This window comes from Nipponia nippon, unplaced genomic scaffold (assembly GCF_047370975.1).
Source record: "Nipponia nippon isolate SJK-2023a ecotype South Korea unplaced genomic scaffold, ASM4737097v1 scaffold_11, whole genome shotgun sequence".
Taxonomy (NCBI): Eukaryota; Metazoa; Chordata; class Aves; order Pelecaniformes; family Threskiornithidae; genus Nipponia; species Nipponia nippon.
In genome coordinates, this window is record NW_028262302.1 from 12,532,642 (window position 1) to 12,551,947 (window position 19,306).

Sequence of the window (19,306 nt, forward strand, 5' to 3'; positions counted from 1 at the left end):
GTGTTGGTATAACAAGAACAGCATGTCAAAATCTTTCCAAAATTCAGTATTTGTCCTGAATTCATGAGAATTAGCTAAATTGTGAATCATACAGGAAACTTAGTACTGGATGTAAAACTGTTCCTTGCCAGCTCAGGGAATCCAAGCAGACAAAAATATACATCCAAATTCTCAGACAGGTGAGTCGGATGCAATGGGGCATTTCTAAAGATATCTTTAACACTAACCGTAGTTTACCCGCATCGGTCCTCATCAGCTGGTTTCTCCTTTCACAGGTCTGAACGTTGCTTTTCAAATTGCCTCTTTTCAAAATGGTAGCTGCTGACACAGGGATCGAGCTGAGAGACTGTTTCCTTTTACAGAGGCCACCTCGCCTGGCTCTTTGCAGGGGCCTCCTGGTACCGGCCTGCTGAGGATCACCACCTGCCCCACGGAGGGCTGACCGCAGCTCCCTGCCAGTCTCCTGGCCAAAGGCAACCGCCACTTTCCAACCAGTGAGGACAAGGGGAAACCCTCGTTTGTTATTTTGCATGCAGTCTGCATACCTGGAGCCACTTATCACACAGGCTTTTTTTTGCTTCTCAATGACCAAACGTCACGCCTGCAGGGAAGAACTTCTACAGGCTTCAGCTTGTTGGCTTCCTATGTCAATTCAACAGCATTTCACTTCCTGATTTTTGGTTAATAAATACTGAAGAAACAACCTAAATAAAGAATCCAGGAAAGCTGAGGTGTTGAAAAGGACACCTGTAATAACACAATGCCTCAAGCGTGTCAGGTGCTGCACTTGAACACAACAGGCAGACCCAAACAGCAGCGCAGGTGGCTGTTTTAACTAGCACAGACATATGAGCGGAGGCCCACGATGCTATTTACAGTTGCCACACAGTGATTCACACAATTTATGTCCTTTGATAAGAATATTCCAATTGTCATCAAATCATTTGTGAAGTAATATATGTAAAATAATCTGAAATGTGTGCAAAGCGTGGCGGAGGGGTTACACATTTACAGACATGGTTGCTCACGTGAGTTACGGGTTCAAAACAAAACCACGGCTAGTCGTTTTCAAACCAGAGTTTTCCAAGGCGGCAGATGGGCAGCACGAACTGCTGAAGCTCACAGCTCCTCTCCTCTCTTGGGACCCTCGGCCAGCCGCTGCAACGCTTGGGTGTGCCCCAAATTGCAGGTTACAGGCTGTTCCAAGAAGCAGTTCTAAGATTCTTTGCGTATTGTCTCAGGTCTATAAAGCTGTCCCTCCTCCTGTCAGGCTTACAGAGCACACTCCCCTAGGATATTATCTGGAAAAGAATTTCAGCTTATAAAACAGGTTTACCAGCTGAATAAAACATCTAGAGGAACTGTATACTTTAGGATCTGTTTTCACGTAACAGATCTGTTCTAAGGCACATTTTTTTCTTATTATTATTTTAAACTAATCTTCAGTGGAAAAGATTATTATTCCACTCAAAGTACTGCCACAACATCTCTATTTGTTCATATAAACTCAAAAAACCGAGAGATGCCTTTAGTTAGACTGGTAGTTCACTATCATCATCTTAAGCTATTTTACTCAATCTGTGAATTGCTAAACAGCTGTTCAGCGTTTGTTTGTGTACCAGCAAATCTCATCTGGACCTTTAAATTTCATTTTCCTCCTCTTGCAAAATAAACATTTAAGATTTGTTGTTGCAGTTAATCACAGAGAAAACAAAATATCAGTGAAAAACTCAGCAATGTTTGTTTTATAATCTTTCCTCACTGTCCTCCCAAGAGTGGAAACTAAGGGCTACCTGGAAGAGTTTAATGTGTGTCGCTCTTCAAGAAAAACATCTACATGTAGACAGAGGGGGGCATCTCTAAAGATAGCAGTCAAATCATGAAATGTTTACAAAATAAATCATGATGCCAATGACCTATATGCATTTGCACGTCTGGCAAGAGAGTAACTGCTGATCCTAGCAACAAAATTTCAGAAGGATTCATTTCAGAAATCTTCCAGTCAATTTGGATCCTGTTCTTGAGAAGTAATTGGAGCTCTGCGAGCCCCATCGTGACTGAACAGAAAAGCCAGGGAGTCATGACCTTGCAGCACCGTGTGCTCGCTAGGTTCTGTCCCCATCCAGTTCTGCCCCACCTCATTTCTGCCTCCAAGAATTAAGCTGTTCAACAGATGGTATAGAGAAATTCAGGGTTTGCTGAGTATTTTAAGTATCAATTTGAGTAGACTGTACCAAGCTGCTTCTCTTGCCTTTCTGTATGAAACTGCACTCTGAGCACTCATGTCGTACCCAGGTTGCCTCAGCAGTGATTAATACTGTGCAAAGCACTAAGAACAAGCATCAGAGCAGAGCTGTACTCCGCACCGGTCATGTCAAACCCTTACTCGGACACCAGTTCACATGTTTCAGGCTTCATCTTCTTACAAATACTACATTGGCTTCATGTGCACTGAAATGGTAGAAACAGATGTATTTGTGCAAGATACTGTAACCCATTTAAAGAAGCAGCTAAGTTACAGACACAGTAAAAGGAACTATCTAGCAAAGCCAAAAAGCAAAACCAAATAGACAGAACACCTCAGAGACTGACTACAACCCAATAAAATAAATAAACAAATCTATCATGCATTTGGCCAGCATTTGCTATTTTATGCATTTAAGCCACTAACTCATTTCTACAAGAAGTTTGAAAATGTAGATCCCGTTATTCTTGTGGTTTATCGGTATGACCGAGGCAAGTTGTGGTATTATTAAAAACAAAACAAGAAAATCTCCTCTCTCACCAGCCACTACAGCAAAATTTGCAAGAGTATACAGAAGTATACCTTGACCTCTCTAGACATCATACAGTAAGTAAGGCATCTTTTACCTAAGACACATATAGAAACCTATCTTCGTTTGCTAAGAGAGTAAGTTGTTACTGACATAATGATACCTAGGGGAATTAGGGGAGAAAAAGTCAACACAAACTCATGCTAGTGTAAGATTAAACTAATTTATTAAAAAAACACAACCAAAAAAACCCACAACAAAACTTTACAACACACCTAATTTTTTTAACTCCAAATTGCCTTAAGCATTAGTAATGTCAACTGCAATGATCAAAATTGGAACTGCTTGAAGGGGAGAGGGGAGGAGAAGTCATGAAGGGAACAACTTCAGATTTGCTCCAAAGCACCAAAAGGGAGGACTGACAGAAACACAAAATACTAGAGAGAAGAAAATGTTTATAAAGAAAAAATTGGGGCAAAAGCAAGAGATATAACACATGGTGGTGGGAAGGACAACATTTGTCTCGAAAAAAATAGTAAAACTTAGTATTTTGCTGGTAATATATCTCAAGCCTAGCATTTGGATGACACAGAAAACATTTCCAAACAAGAATGGAAATATCTGGGTTTCCCAGAAAAACACTAGAACATACTTGCAGGTAATTTTTCCTCCGTGGATGGGTTTCAGAGCTTACAAGAACAGGGCAGATGCACCAAATCTCTAGCACAAAAAGGGATATTTTTCTACATAACCGTGTATTTTTTTGTACATGTTCAATATATTAGATAACCACACATATTTATATTTAAATGCATGTATTTAAATATATACACAGGCACAGACATATTTGTACACATACAGCTGATCAGGTGGTCTGGCCTTAACTATTTTATTTTTTCATCTCCAGGAGAAACAACTTAATGCTCTTGTTTCTCAGGAGAAACAACTTACTTAATATATTAGTATCAGAAACTAGGTGCTGAAACTCAACATGTGGTTCACAAAGCAGCATATCCTATTTTATTATAAAGAAAAACAACATGTATTCACACAAAATAAATAAATAATGTTTAAGGGCTGCAGAGCACGGATATACTGCAGAAATATGAAAATGAAAAATATGCACAAAGTGTTCTTAGTATCTTCATTCAACTTGTGCATATATGTAAAAATCAGGACTGGAACTTCCCATCACTCTGTGAACAATTTTAATTTCAATTTCATCTTATCCTTCTTGTGCACTAGAGAGCAATATGACGGGACAGACATAGAAATAAATATTGTCAGAGAGAAAGAGAATTTATTACCTTTATTGTATGCAATTGCAACCACTGTGAGACTTTGACCTATAAAGAGAAAGGAAACTAAGAGAAATAACACGTAAGAAGCAGCCAAGGATCCTATAATGGTATTTCCAAGTTGACAGAGGTCGTCCTAAAATAATTTAAAGAAAAGTCATGTTTTCTTTGCTAATTTATGGTCGGTACTAAATGCATTAAAGAGAGGATAAATTATTTTACCAGCCTAAAAGTCTTATGGACTTTTCCCAAAGATCACCTTTGTAAGAAAATGAGAGTTTATCCCATTCTGCTGATTAGAGAGGACTGTTTTGTAAAAGTTCACCCTTCAGGATCTGGATGCAACTTATCTTTCCTTTACAAAGTGACAGGGATGCAAGGAAGAAGTGCTGCATACAGTAGGTTCATGTTCATAGTCTACTGCCTTGGCAGGTGTACTTCAAGTAGCTTGAAACTGGTAGCATAAAGGACTACTTACCCAAAAAGGAGCCCTAGCTTTGGTTTTGGCATTTCTGCACACACTGCACTTCTACTGATAAAGAAAAAAAAATTCTGCCTCCTTCCCTCTTAAAGTCCCAATTCAGTTTCGAGTCTGTTATAAATTGCAGGAAAATCAACCGATGCATTCACAGTTGTAATAATGAACTTGGCCATCCCAGAGCTCTGCATACTCTCAAGTGTACAACTGAAGAATTTCTAGTGGTAATATTTATTTCAATATCAGAAACCAATGGATTTTTTTCACGTTTAGCTTAAATAATGCACAGCAGTGAAATATGCACACCACTGACCACCCTTCCAATTTAAGATAGCCTTTAGTTTTCTCAACTGTTCAAATAAAATTAAGCTCTCTTAGTAATATGCCATTTCCATTAATTTGCCATTTCTTCTAGATGTTTAAGAAATGCCTTTTACAGAACTAAAACTTAGCAATCTTTAATCAGCAGCACAGAGATCTGTTCTGACCAGGACGGAGAAATTCTTAACATGTTAGAGAGGAAAAATTATTGCCAATGTTAACCATGAACATCATTAACACAGACAGCATACAAAAAACACAAGACATGAACATCACTTGGATTTGATCACCATCATTGTTTTTCCCATAATTTTCTTCTGTTTACTAGTTATGAAGCTTTGCTTTCCCCAGGGATCCAAAACCATGTAACTGTCCATCACACACAGAGGTCATAGCAAGAGAGCACCTTAAAAATTCCCACAGCTTCTGTTTTAATTCTCTCAATATAGGTCTGTCTCCAGAAACCTGACATGCAGTCAAGGAACAGCCCAACTTGACAACAGCTTTCCCTTGCTCGTAGCAGTCTGCACATCACCAGAACTGCTCATAGCAACACAACTGCAATATTATTCTTATTTTAGTAATCTCCATGTAAAGCACAGGCTTACGCCTCTCCTGTAGCTGTGTTCTCAAACAGACTCTACAATTATGAAAGCCAAGATTACTTCTAATATCAGCCACCTTCACATTTTAGGAATGCCAAACAGTCACAGGCTCTCAGCATGGAGCATATGCTCCAGCTCATCGGCCCAGAGATTTTGATGGCAATAATCACAATAATTTCACAGTTATGGAAAATAAATCTTTACATACTCTACCATTTTCCAAGTTACCGTACAAATTTTACTGCTAGTTTCTAACCGTGGCTTGTTCAGAGAACTGCTGCTGTAAAATTGGATCTAACTGGTGGTACATGATGTCCCATCATAGGCCACTGACACTTCCTACTTTAAGCCCCAGGCTAGCCAGAGGTGGCCTGGCACCAAATTCCACCTACAGAAAAGGTTTGACACCGACTGCTGCCAGACTTGTCTCTGTATCTGCAGCGATCACATCCAGGACTTCCCAGCTACCTGACAGCCCCTTAGGAGATGCTCTCACCGTGCCGCCACGCATCCAGAAACCCTGGGCACAGGCAAACAACCCCCATGCTCTGAGCAGACTATAGAACCTGGTGAGGAAAGGAAAACATCAGAGGAATCCTGGATGTATGGCAGTCCTGGTAAAGGAGAAAGCAGGAAGTTGGTTTCAGACCTGGTAAAGGAGAACAGGAACTTGCCATTTCTCTTGCTGTATCTAGTCTATATCTTTCTTCACACAAGTGAAATCCAAGGGCAGCACAGTCAGTTTTCCATGTGTCAGTCCCATATGCATGTTTGTGGCGGGGGAAGGGACACGTCTCTGGACAAAAACACCTGTACTGATGCCTAAAGAAGTCACAGAAAATACTTTTCCTAAAAAAGCCGAGATCAGCTACTGGTGATTTACAGGAAGTGGATTCTAACGTTCAAATTGCAAAGCCACAAGCACATCACCTACAGAGCCAACCTGAAAAGAAGCCAAGAACATATTTGAGGCCATTTAGCAGCATCCCTGGAGCAATGCGACCTGTAGGTTACCTCGGCACTGAACTCTGTCTGTGCAAGGACTATCCACTCCTTACCTCCTCCATGCTTTAAGTATCCTCCCCTTCCTTTCCTACACTACACTAGTTATTGGGGCAGCCAGGCCAGCATTGTGGGGACTTGCAGCAGCAGCAGCAGTTCTTTGGTGTGCATTGCAAAGTGCTGTTTTACTGCCACTGCTCACACAGCAGTTTACACTGAAGATAAAACAGGCGGGTACACACAGATGTAGCCTTTCCTTTGCCCAAGGTTAGCACTGCAGCAGGACTTGCCTTGCAGCACTCACCCACACCCTCCAGTCGTCAAGGAAAGTAAACAAAGCCAGTAAACTTCATCTTGAGTCACTCAGAAGTAATAATTTCTAAGTCACTACATGGGACTGTTACAAAATAAGCAAAGTTATCTGTAAAGATAGCAAAGACACCTATGCAGATCTAAAACATAAGTCACTGGGTTTAAACACGGTAGGAATTTAACTTATCTTCGTGTACTCTGCAACGTGATCTACCATTAGCGAGACAGGTCTGCTGCAGTTCGGTTTTCTTCCTTCTCAACTTCAGAGGCCAAAGGTGGCTGAGACGTTTTGGTCACAGGGAATATAAACAGCCAGCGGTCACATTTCCTTACTAATGGCCCTAACATCAATGTTAACAGGACCACACTTCAGGCACTTAATAAATTACAGCGTTTGCCATTTTCTTACCCACTCAACTAGAAAAATAGGAATAAAAAGACTATATACACACTGCACAGCTAATGCATAGCACCCTACATACAAATGTCCTACACAGAACACAGAGCTAAAAATGTCACAGCGAAGTGACCATTTCTTTATGAATCACTGCAAAATGCTGTCTCTCACTGGGATTTGTTATTGAATGCACAGTGTTAAGGCCTTTTTAAAATCTTCTCACAAACACGAGCCCTTACCAGCACCCTCAGGACCCCAGCAGCCCCACTACGGTTTTACCCACTTTCCCAAACAAAGGAGAGCTCTGCTGTTCAAATTACTCCCTTCGGGACATGCTGAACAACCCCTCTGACTTAATTTTACTTCTTCAATAATACCACTGCAAACACACTGAATGCTAATAATAAATAAATTATTCAAATATTTGGTCTCTACGGAAGCACCACATGAATCATCTTCCTGAAAAGAAACTCGTGAAGAGATTGTCAGGTACCCCGGGGGGGGGGCGCAAAAAAAGCTGATTTAAATAATAATGCTATGTGAATGAAAAGTGATTTATTGTAGCAAGGAGATATAGCAGCTTTGCTGTTAATTCAATAGGTTCACCAAAGCCAAGTCACCAGCAAGCACAGAGCATGACTGTCACCACAGTTTCAAAAAGGGTGGAACTGGAGGTTGGAGAAGCAAAATTTGAAGAGAAAACATGGTGAAGTCAAAAGGTCTGGTTATCATCTTCTGATGAAGATAACTAAATTGGAACGAAACTGGACACTCAAAACCCCAGATCTCCACACAAAACAGTCATTTATGGAGTTAAAGAGTCAATTTCCAAGTATACCTCTAAGAGTAAGGAGCTTAACTGAAACTTCAATGGGGAAAAAAACCAAAATGTAAAACATGCTTCCCTGCAAAAGCTAACAAGCCACAATGTTGCTTTTTACAGTTAGGTTCCCCCTGTTTAAGGTTCTCCCATTAGTGGAACATTAGAATATGATACAGAGCCAATATTTTGTAGACTGACAGCTCTGGGCAGCAAGAAACATTATTATCATCCTCATTTCATAGAGCAGAAAATCAGGGAATTATAACTCCGAAGCAAAAAAACTATTTTGATTCTTGGGGAATATGAGATGCCCAAATATGCATTAGAAAACTAATGTTTAGTTGGATTTGGGCATAAGGGTCTTGCGCAAGGTTGTGTTACAGATCACAGCACCTAAGTCTACCAGTCCTAAGGCTGGACTGTCTTGCATCACTTTTGGCCTTTCTTCTTATAGTCATCATTACATTTAAGTAGTATATAATATTAAATTATCTGTAATATATATGCTACCTTGCCATGTTGATTTTTCTTTGCACGTCTAGGTAGTAGAAGAAAACAGCACATTTCTCTCCAAGTTTGGTTTTCTTTTGAGGTGTAGGACATGCAATTCTGAAAGTTAAATGCACATGAGTCTTGCTAAATCCTCTCGTCTTTCAGCTCTCCCCTGCTCCTCCTCTCCTCACCTGCGCTGGCACCAGCAGGTACAGATACCTTGTGTCCCAGGATGGGCTGCACCTCTCCCCCACATGCCCAGGACTTGCACCTGTCCTGCTTGCGTAGTGGAAAGAGCAGAGGAACTGAATTTCCACCAGAAGAAAGAAGCTCACTGTGCCTGCAGGGGCCCTCGGGTGTTTGTTGGCGGGTACTGAAAAACACATCCCAATTTTTCACATTATTAGAGAGAAAATGCATGTGGCTTCTTCTTCTTTTTAGTACACTAAAACGTGAAAGCCATCACCTCAGACTGAGGGCATCAAGGCTTGACATCTTGCCTGCAGCAGCAGTGCCCAGTTCCCATTTCTACTCTGCAACGAACTCTGGAGTCACTGTCTCACACTGGTTTTGGTGATACCTGACTCTGTGGAGACAGTGTCTTCCAACTCTTCCCTGCCAGAGCTCTTCACGAGTGGTGCCAGCTGCAGCCATGGCAGCTGGACCAAGGCAGATCACGCATGGGCTGCTGCAAGCATCAGTCAGAGATGAAAGTGTCTCATACAATGCTTTCCCAGAGAAGAGGCCAAGCTATCCCCATGTAAGCATCCTATTGCTTGCTCTGTTCTGGAGCATGAGGATGCCTGTTCCCTGCAGCTGATGGTAGACAGAGAACAAAGCAGCTTGTGAGCTCTGGGGAAGACAATCCCGCCTTTCTCAGGCTCCCTCAGCCAAGTAGGACTGGAGGGCACACACGACTCCTCACTCCTCCCCTCCTGTGTTATGCGAATGAGAAGGGATTTTCGCCAATCTTTTTTTCCATGCTAATTTAAGAGAGAATCGCAGCTTCAAAGGAAAGCCACGCAGTCTGAGTTCAGTTCGCTGACTGCTGCAATCCTGTTCACAGGTGTGAGTCTGGGTCTGCAGGATCTCTGGAGCGAGAGCTCAGATCTTTGATTTAACATCCACAGGCAGCAGATTTATACTGTACTGATGATCGTAAGAGGAAGTGGAGGGCCTTGCTCACACAAGAAAGCAGACGGCATGGCAGAGATCATGGCTGTACTTCCAGTTCGTTGGGAACTGCTGGAAGGAGTAATCCAAGGTGGACCATCTAGTCACAGGGATGAGGGCCGTCTCTGTTTTCAGCTCCAACAGCAATAGGGACTGGGATGACCCAGGTTCACTTTCCTTCCCTGGACAATGAAGAATCACTAACTGTGCTACCACAAAAGCCTGCTTCTTCCAGGCTTTGACTAGAAACTCAGGAAGCTTACCCAAGAATGGCATTAAGCCTGACAGACGCGTACTCGCCATAAACCAGAGAGGAGGTATTGCTTTTTGTCAGCTGCTGCCCAGTCACAGGGCTCTTGCATCTTCTGGGGCAACTCCAGCAGTTCTTGCACTCTTGTTTCAATCCCCACTGCAGCAGCAACAGCAGACACAGATCACTGTTTTCACTGTACGGCACTCTGTTTCCGTGCCAGCTGTAGTTACACCCAGAAACACCTTCTACATATGCTTCCTTGCAACTCAGGACAGAACAAATTCAATATGAGAAAGCATAGTAATATGTTGCGTTTAGTTTATTAAAGTGTGAGGGCAAATAAAGACAAAAAGAGACTGGTAAGTTCGTTGGTTTTTTTTTTCCCCTCAAAATTGAAGTTGTATCTTTAAGAAACAAAACCAAACCCCTCCACAGTCCAGTTACATCTTACAAGGTGGCACTCAGCAGCTGAAATTTACATGACTGCTGCTAAAAGTTAATTTGAAGATGTATTTTTAATTTATTCAGGGAGAGTGTTAGATATATTGAGAGCAAAATACTTTTATTACCATTGATCTGTGAGTAACTGCACCCTCAAGTCTATAACATGAGATTAACACCCAAGACCAGAGCAGAGGCAACGAAACGGACCTTATCTGAACACGATGCATTAGTTTCAAGGTCTTGAAGTTAATGTGATTATGTCCCCACCTATCTCACCCAGCACAAATTCCTGAAGAGTTTAGAGTACGTCTAAATCTTTTCCACTGTAAAGACTTTTTCCTGTCATACATTTTATTAAATAAAAATGGATGTGTTATGACAGCTGAGAACAGAGAGAACAGTGGGAACAAACAGTGTCCATACAGCAGGTTTAAAAAAATTAAGCTGTGATTTGAAACAAAAACACAGTATGTACAATAACAAAAACCAATAGAAAAAGTAAAGCAGTAAGAGCAAAAACCTGTTTTATCTGGGAATCCTGAAGGCTAGAACACAGTGATCTCCACGGACGTACAAGTAAGTTTTGAGTCCAGGTATCAGACTCTGGTAAGGCTGAAGGTCCTAACTATATTAAGCCCCGCATGGGACTTGTTCATAAGACAACCAAAGAGCCCAAGATATAAGGAGCAATCCTCACCTAGTAGAAGGAGCTCAACATTTCAAAAAGCACCTGAGCAGGTGACTTACTCAACACAAAATATAAATTTATTGCTCGTTTGTTTTGATTAGAGAGTCAATGCTAGGAACAACAGTACCATGATCCTCAAAAAAGAAACTGAGGTAGCCATCTCCTACCAAACAAAAAAAAAATGACATATATATTTTTCTTCAAAATTCTTCAACAAAATACAAGCAAAGACAGCCAGAAAGGAACAGAGAATTAGTCCTGCTTATGTCAAAGACATTAAGGACACAGAATTTTAGCTTCCCTTTCTCTTCCTTTGCTATTTGAGGTACACAGATAACTGGTTTCTCAGTCACTTTCTCTGGAGAGATATGTTAAACGCTTTACAATGGTTAAGATTACTTTGCCAAATAGTTCATGTATAAAATGAATGGAAACCAGGAGCGTCTACAAGTTTCTTGGCTAAAAAAGTACTACTTACATTGCAGAATTTTTTTCTCTTCATTCCCCAGACCAGAAAAAGAGCATTTTCCTTAACAACTCCAAAGAAATGAGGTGTGACAAGTGCACATGAATTTCACATTTACTAAAATTTCAGAATTATTCTGTATTATTGTCTATAACACGCACTGAACATTCTTTTCAAATGTAGCTAAATATTTATTAAGTAAAAATAATTTTAAATCCCTTTGTTACCTGAACTTCTGCCAACCAAAAGGCAGTACTATAGCTTGAAACCGATAATTGAGTCAATTTGTCATTCTCCTGTTTGCATTAAGCTGGATATAAGCACTGGGAAAAGAGACTTAAGATGGCCATGTAAGGAAGGACTCAACAAAACTCTCCAGCCCCTCATCTCACACCTCCCTGCACCCGCTACCATTCCTCTACACAGGTCTTCTGGAAAAAGACAGTCTGAAGCAGCAAAGAGGTGGATGCACTATTTCCATGCAACCTGCTGAACCCTGTACGTGAAAGAGCTCATTGCAGGGAAAAATGAAAGACAGAAAGAAAGAACGACAGAAAGAAAGAACGACAGAAAGAAAGAACGACAGAAAGAAAGAACGACAGAAAGAAAGAACGACAGAAAGAAAGAACGACAGAAAGAAAGAACGACAGAAAGAAAGAAGGAAAAAAAGGCTTGGTTGAGTTATTTTCTTGTTTTAAAATTAAAACCAGGAAGTGTTAAAAGATTACTTTAATGAGGTTTTTCTCCACATTCTCTCATTCTTCCAACCTCAGTTGTATCATGCATATTAGAGTTCAAATTGGCTGCGCTTTCCACTTGAAATGGCAACACAGAATGCCAACTCAGTTAAAGGTCTGTTAGGCTTTGTTAGTTGCTTGAAAAGGCAGTCATCTCTCTTTTTTCTCCGTTTCTTTAATATGCTGAAATGCTTTGGGCTTTCAGTTTTTTTCCCCTCCTGATTTGGAAGGCAGAGGAGGGCAGAGGAGAAGAGGGTGCAGAACAGTGTACTCTTCTTTATTGGGAGAAGGCTTTAAGAAACAACTGAGATAGAAAGGACTACAAAGTATTTATTAATTCGTGGATATCTTGCATCATAAGAAGAGGTAAAACATTTGTGCCACACAGACTTGACAGCATAGTTTCCATTTTATGAACTCAAATTACAAAGACTGTATATATGCAGGTACACATTTAAAACTGGAATTGTTGAACAACTGAAAATGAATCAAGCATATCCATTCACAATAGTTTCTTTTTTTCCTTACAAAAAAAAAATAAAATGTATTTCTTCCCATTAGGAAGGACTGCAAAGGTAGCAGATCTATCGTATCAAGACTAAAGCCAAAAGCTGCCAAAGTCTACAATTTATACCATCTCCTAGTGTTAAGAAATAATCTGAATGCTTTAATGTATTTAAAATTCATTTAAACAAATCTCAGCATAGATATTAGATAACAGAATGATGCCAATTCTTAGATACATGCAAGGTATCAGTTGAAAAATATTCTCGGGTAAACTGCAGATGCTGGATTACTTTGGGGTGTTGAAGGTGAGCAGTGCTGCCTGCCAATTGTTTGCTTGTGAGCCTAGTTGTGAGAAAGGCTCCATCCTAGGTGATCTGGATGAATGTTCCAGAGAACATTATACAGCGTTTTCTTCCAGAAAGAAGGCCAGAAAACTCTTGGCAGCATGAGAATGAACACAAAACTGAGACAGACACTTCACGGACAAATACTTGCAAAGACCGTAAAATCATCCTAAATTGGTGTAAGTTACTTTTGCACCATAAACAAATGCATGCAGTCTGGGGAAACAGCCTTCTGTGTTCCCAAGACACTGCCATTAAGAGCAATGGTAGTTCTGTGTACTCAATGGCAGAAATATAAACACACTTAGCAGTGAATGATGTTTTTAAAAACAAGTCTGGTAAGACAGACTGAAAATCTTCACCTGTCAAAACTGCAGTCATATAGCTTCTGTTTACATTGTCCATGCAATAGAAAGAAGATATTTAACATTCCTCTATGAATATAAGGGCCCTTAAACATGGTAGGTTTCTTGAGACAAATACTCTGCCACTGTTTTCCCCTCTACAGCACTGCTACCTACCTTCAAGTACATTTTGCTATCAGCATAATTAGGGAGTAAAAGAAAGGATCTCTCTCAAAGAACAGCCTTGCTTCATCCACAGAGCTAAAAGCAGTGTTCCTGGAACATTTCCTTCTGGCCAATCTTTATCCATACAAAGGGGGGGAAAGGGGGGGGGAAGCCACTCTTTGCCAGATTTTACAGTAAGCAAATTAATAAGCTGAGGAAAGAAAAAAAGCAGCAACTTCATAGACTACACTCACTGTATGTAGTAAATCATCATTTTCAAGGCACCAGGAGACAGGTTAAAGGAAACAAAAAACATTTGGTTACTTCTTGCCCAGTGAATATTACAAAAGCTGTGCAACTTGCAAGAGGTATTTGTTAAGTAGAACAGGTACTCCAAGATGTAGTATCCTTCACCTACCTTGTAGAAGGGCTCCATTTCTCTTGAAAAAGGTGCTTCCTGGCCAAATGGGTGGACCTGATGTGCTAAAGGTAATAAGAAATAAGTGTAAAGAAAATCTCATTTACATTAAACAATTATAAGTTACCATTTGCATGAATTCCATTTTGTTTTTAAGTCTAACGTAACATCATGGCATTTTTGCCTTCAAGCAAGGGTCTAAAATTTCACATTAAAAATAGGTCAATTTGATTCAAGATTCACATTATCTTCACAAGGAAAAACCTCCTCAGCAAAGCACACACCCACACTCTCTTAGAGGAAGAGAGAAAAAAGCAATTTGAAATAAAAAAATAAAATAAAATAAAAAAACAAAAAACAAATCAACGTCAAAAATATTTACTGAATTCTCAGTACAGCAAAATATGCTCCCAAAGCCATCTGCTAAAAACCCAAATGCTTTATGGCTTTTACTCAACCATAACAATGCGCTACCCAGCTAACGCATCAGCCCGGGAGAGCCTCGGCCAGACACGGGGCGGTTTCTGTGCTTCCCCCAGAGCACTTCGCCCCCCAAACCCCCTCAGGCACGGAGGTCACCTCCCCGCACCAGAACAGGCGCAGCTCACCGAGCTGTCCTGTCAGCACCGCAATTAATGAAGCCTGGTCTTTGCCCTGCCTGCGCGCTTGGTGACTGTGGCGGCTCCCGCCAGACCCCCGGCAAGGTGGTGGCTGCGGCGGGCCCTCAGGCACCGGGCGCGCGACTGCCCGCCTGAACCGAAGCCCTTCCCTGAACTCAGGCCACCGCCAGTCCCTCTTCCGCTTCGCCTCCTGCTCGCACAGAGGCTGCCCAAAGGTAATGGCCTCTTGAGAGGCCTCTCCTGCAACAAGTCCGGCTGAAGGTGGAAGAACAGATTCAAACATGGGAAAAGAGGAGGGAACATCAGTATGATCCTCTAAACCTTGTTTCCTTCATCGCCTCAGAGCAGCCCCACAGTGCTGCGGGCAACAGGACTGTGGAGCACTCGCTCCAGCGAGCTGGAGAAGAGGGGAGGCTGTGAGGAAGCACCCGATGGCCGCCCGCGCCCCTCCTCTCCCGCAAGGGCACTGGAGCACCCCTGCACCGACACCACCACGCCAGAACGGCTCTCCTTCCTATGGCAGCTGCCCCGCAGCCGCGTCTGTCGGCAGGACCAAACCTCCCGGACATAAAAAGTAACCTTGCTCTTTTCTTAACAGTGCAGAAGACTGCCGGCCAGGCGTGCCCCTCCTTCCAATACGGCACAGCTCACCCTCCCCAGGGAAATCCACAGGCAGTGCTGCCCAGAGCGAGAGTGCCGCCGCCGCTGCTGCTCTCGCTGTGTGGAGAGTCCGTGATGGAAAAGGCATGACCTGAAGGAGTTCACTATCGCGTCCTAGGGCTCAGACGCAGCAAGTATTTTAAAAGCACAGTACCTAGGGGAAATAACTAAAAACACGGAAAAAGATTTGTTGCAGCATCGTCAAGGCAGGAGGAAGAGACAGATTGCCAGGGGGGCGTTCCTGTAGACATGAAACAAGTTTCAAAGTCCTCTGAAGCTTGAAGACAATCATAGGTATTTTAATACAGTAAGGTTTTATTGAAATTAGTATCATGAAACCATACTATCAATATATAAATAACTGCTCTATGCCCAGATTCGAGCACAAATTAAAAGCAAGGGACTTTTTAAGGCAATTCACCTTCCTCTTTGGATGCAAAATGTGAACCAAGCCCCGCACACCATTTCTGTTCAAAGTTACTTTTGTCTCCTCTTGAGTTGACCACTATACAAAATGCAAAGAAATGGAAAACAGATGTTGTCTATTATATTGACAGCATTAGCAAAGTTCTGATAAAATGCCATATATAAAAACCATACTGCTTTCACAATTATTCTGCAGAGACGCTTGTGCTAACGTATAAAAACTTCACTGTGTTAAAATATGGACTGTAAAAGGCTCCAAAGCAATTACATGAGTAATAAAAGCCTTCGATACTCCTGAACAAAAAGGCTAGTTGAAAGAGAGAGAGAGAGAGACCAAAATGACCAAAAAGAAGTTAAGTAGGTCTGCGTTCATAAGTGCTGGAGTGCACTGGGGCATGCACTCATCTGAATACGCACGCTCACTTCGTAGGGCTTAACGTAACCAATTGTTTGCATTCCTTATAGTAAGCGCCAGCTCTTCAAGTGTAGCTCCTCAGCTCACATGAAGGTCAAGAGCTGTTGAGGGCATTCACACTCCTGTAGGACAGGCTCACAGTTTTATACCGCATCAGAGTCCAGGATAATCCCTGGAACAGGACCCATGAAGCTACAAGTGGAAAGCTGTAGCATAGTCTTCACACTGTACCACAGAAATCAGAAATTACAGTATGGCAACAATATGCCCAAGAAAAAAAATGGTGAAATTCTGAAATGAAGCCATAGAAAAAAATTATTCCCAGGCTGCCGTATGTCTGGACGTGGGTGGAAGAGGGTTATAGAAAGGAGAGGGAAAACCGTATGTATTTGAATAGACAAAATGTCTCCACTAGAGAAACAAAGCCATAGTGATTTATCTTATTTTCCAACTTGAAAAAAGGCCCAAGGCTCTCATAAAAACTCCATCTGATTCAGCACAAACCCACATGAACTGAGAAAATTAACTGTGCCTTCCCAGGGAAGGAAGCTGAAGAATTCAAGCATGTAAATAATGTACCGCAGCGACCGGTCAAGTCTTTCAAACAACAAACTTCTGTGTTTGCAGGGCTTTGCTGAAGTTTCGCTATGCCTGATCTGTGTTGGATAAATTCTCTTTCTGTTCCCAAACTTTTGCACGTTAAGTCTCAGATGGTATTTATTATTAAAACGTATTTCAAGTTAAGAAATGACAGAGTTAAAATATCTCTCACTTTAAAGTGTTCAAAAGCTGCTTTCTCCCTGTTCCAGATTAAGAAACCATTGGAAGAAGTTCATTCTTCTAAAGACCATCTATAACAAAAACCCGTTTGGTCCATCCCAGGCATTTTTTCAAACTAATTGTTTCTTCGGTGTAGTCGTAAGCTACTGGAGAAGAGTGGCTGCTTCTCCTTCCTACAGAAGTAATGGCACATTCTGTATTTAGGCAAAATAAAAATGCAAAATCTGGTTTTAGAAATTTCGTTTGGAATCAATACATACTGTAAGATTAATATTTATGCAGTCAGCATTATTGATGGCAGAGTTCAACTAAACACACTGACTAAAGTAATATTTAATTTCTAAAAAATCCCCACACATCTACTAGAAGAAAAGCAGTTACTAGTTTGAACTTTTATATGAGTTGAAAGAAACTTCTGGCCTAATACATTTTTGTTATGCACAGGTTTGGACTGACTTAACTCCCAGCAGCAGATGAGCACAGGGCATTTGGGGAGGGGAGAGACGGACTTGGATCAATCCTGAAAAGCTGAGATTTCAAACTAACATCTTGAAAGAACATGAATTAGTATATTTTATGGATAACATGACACATGAAACACCAACAGTTACCTGTCAAGGACCATTGGTTTGATTTGCAGAAAATACTATCGCTTCAAGCATGCCCTCAGCCAAAGGGATAGCCAGGCTGCAACGGTATTTGTAGCAGATGCATAAAACAGGATGTGGGGGTGCAAGTTCACGTCCATCCAGTGCAGGATCCACCTCCCTCTGAAGCACAGTCATTGTCACTGCGACATCCGTGCACCGCCACAGGGAGCAAATGAAGTATTCACATGCTTGCTGAAAACCAGCGGCTGAGAGAACTGACAACTAACAGTGTTCAACGCGTGAGCATCTGCTCGTGTGAAATGAGACACCTGGAACTAGGAGCCACCCCTGATCAAACGCAACCTTTCCTGGGGATTAGCTATCGATTTTTAACAGGAAGTGGGACTCGATTTCTGCTCAAGGCAAGCAATGAACTGTTTCTCCTCTGATGACACAACCAGTAGGAAACTTTGTTGTGTCATGGGGTCCCGGGCATGGGAAGCCGCCTGACCGAGGGCTAGCAGGGATTTTTCTGAGGGAAGGCTTTTCCATAGGAAAATGTTGCTTTGCTGAAATCTAAAACATTCCATGGGAACGTGTTGATTTGGACACCACTTGTGCTGGAAACCAGGCTGACGTGAAGGCTGGTTGGCCAGCCAGCGAGGGTCCATGGCAGCCAGCCAGCCCAACCAGGAGCTCCCAGGGCATACAGAAGCAATAATGCACGTGAGCCCCCCCGATTAATTATTTCTACCAAAACGTATGCCACACGTTTCTAAAGATCTTTAAAAGGTGCGTAGGTTTCAAGAGACTTAAAAAAGGAAATATAAATCCTTTGTCTTCTGGAATTCACATTAGAGCAAGGAGACTGCAGTTCTTAAAGCCAAGCACTAAAAAAAAAAAACAGGGTATGAATTCTCTCTCACAGTTGCAGTATTTCACAACTATGCCAAAAACTCTCACAGGCCTCTTTGTCAGAGAGGCCTGATTAATAGATTTTAAAAACCCAAACAACTAAAAATTCAAAACAAATTCAATTGTGTGGGACTACACACCACAATTACGGGATGATGAAAACACAGAAGAAAGGCAATAAATATAGGCCAATGACTGTGTTACCAAATATGTCCAGAGGGTGAGGGTAAGCAGGAGGACACAGAAAGGATGGAAAACAAAGAAACAAGCCAACACCCCCCGCCACCGCACACTTCAAAGGTCACTGAAGCAGGGAGCTATTAGCCCGAAGAAGGAAGGCTCAGCCAGGAGGCAGGGAAGATGCTCCACACACACCTCGGCCCACCATGGCCAAGAGGTGGTGGGCTCAGCTACTGGGGCATAGCTGGTGCCAAAGCACACTCTGCCTCTCAGGAAAGCGTGGAGTACAGGGCAGGACAACGCGCTAAGGGGCAGAAAGATGAACAGTGTCAGCTGTAAGCTAACAAGCTGTTGCACAAAATATACCCAACACAGAGCCTGCAGTAAGCAGACAGCTGCTAGACCACAAACAGGCTACAGTGACACAGAAGATCCCCTCTCCAGCCCTTACCAGTGGCAAAAACGATGGGCACAAGCAAAGACGATTGACTGAAGTGCCTCTACATTGAGCTCAGCCCATGAATTTTGCAAAAAGGTGTGGCAGGAAGAAGTACAACTCTTCCTCTCCTGACGAGTGCAGTTAAGTTCCCAGTAATGCAGAACAAGTCGATGGGAGAGCACCCAATTCACTGTGATCACCATCCTTTGCCCCAGGGTCGACAGCAGTTATCAGGACAGC

The 19,306-nt window shown here is 42.0% G+C and overlaps 1 protein-coding gene across 14 annotated transcripts in view; it reads right to left on the reverse strand.

Moving 5' to 3' along the window:
* Positions 1-19,306, reverse strand: part of FOXN3 (forkhead box N3) — a 207,159-nt gene that overhangs the window by 59,423 nt on the left and 128,430 nt on the right. For 9 of the 14 annotated variants that reach the window (XM_087747478.1, XM_087747482.1, XM_087747479.1 and 6 more), the window contains exons 4-5: positions 14,042-14,106; positions 4,082-4,120 (exon numbers count right to left, since the gene is read on the reverse strand). In XM_087747478.1, coding sequence (XP_087603604.1) covers positions 4,082-4,120; positions 14,042-14,106 — 104 coding nt within the window. The remainder of the gene's footprint in view (positions 1-4,081; positions 4,121-14,041; positions 14,107-19,306) is intronic. The other 5 variants (XM_087747487.1, XM_087747488.1, XM_087747490.1 and 2 more) reach the window with 1 other exon arrangement.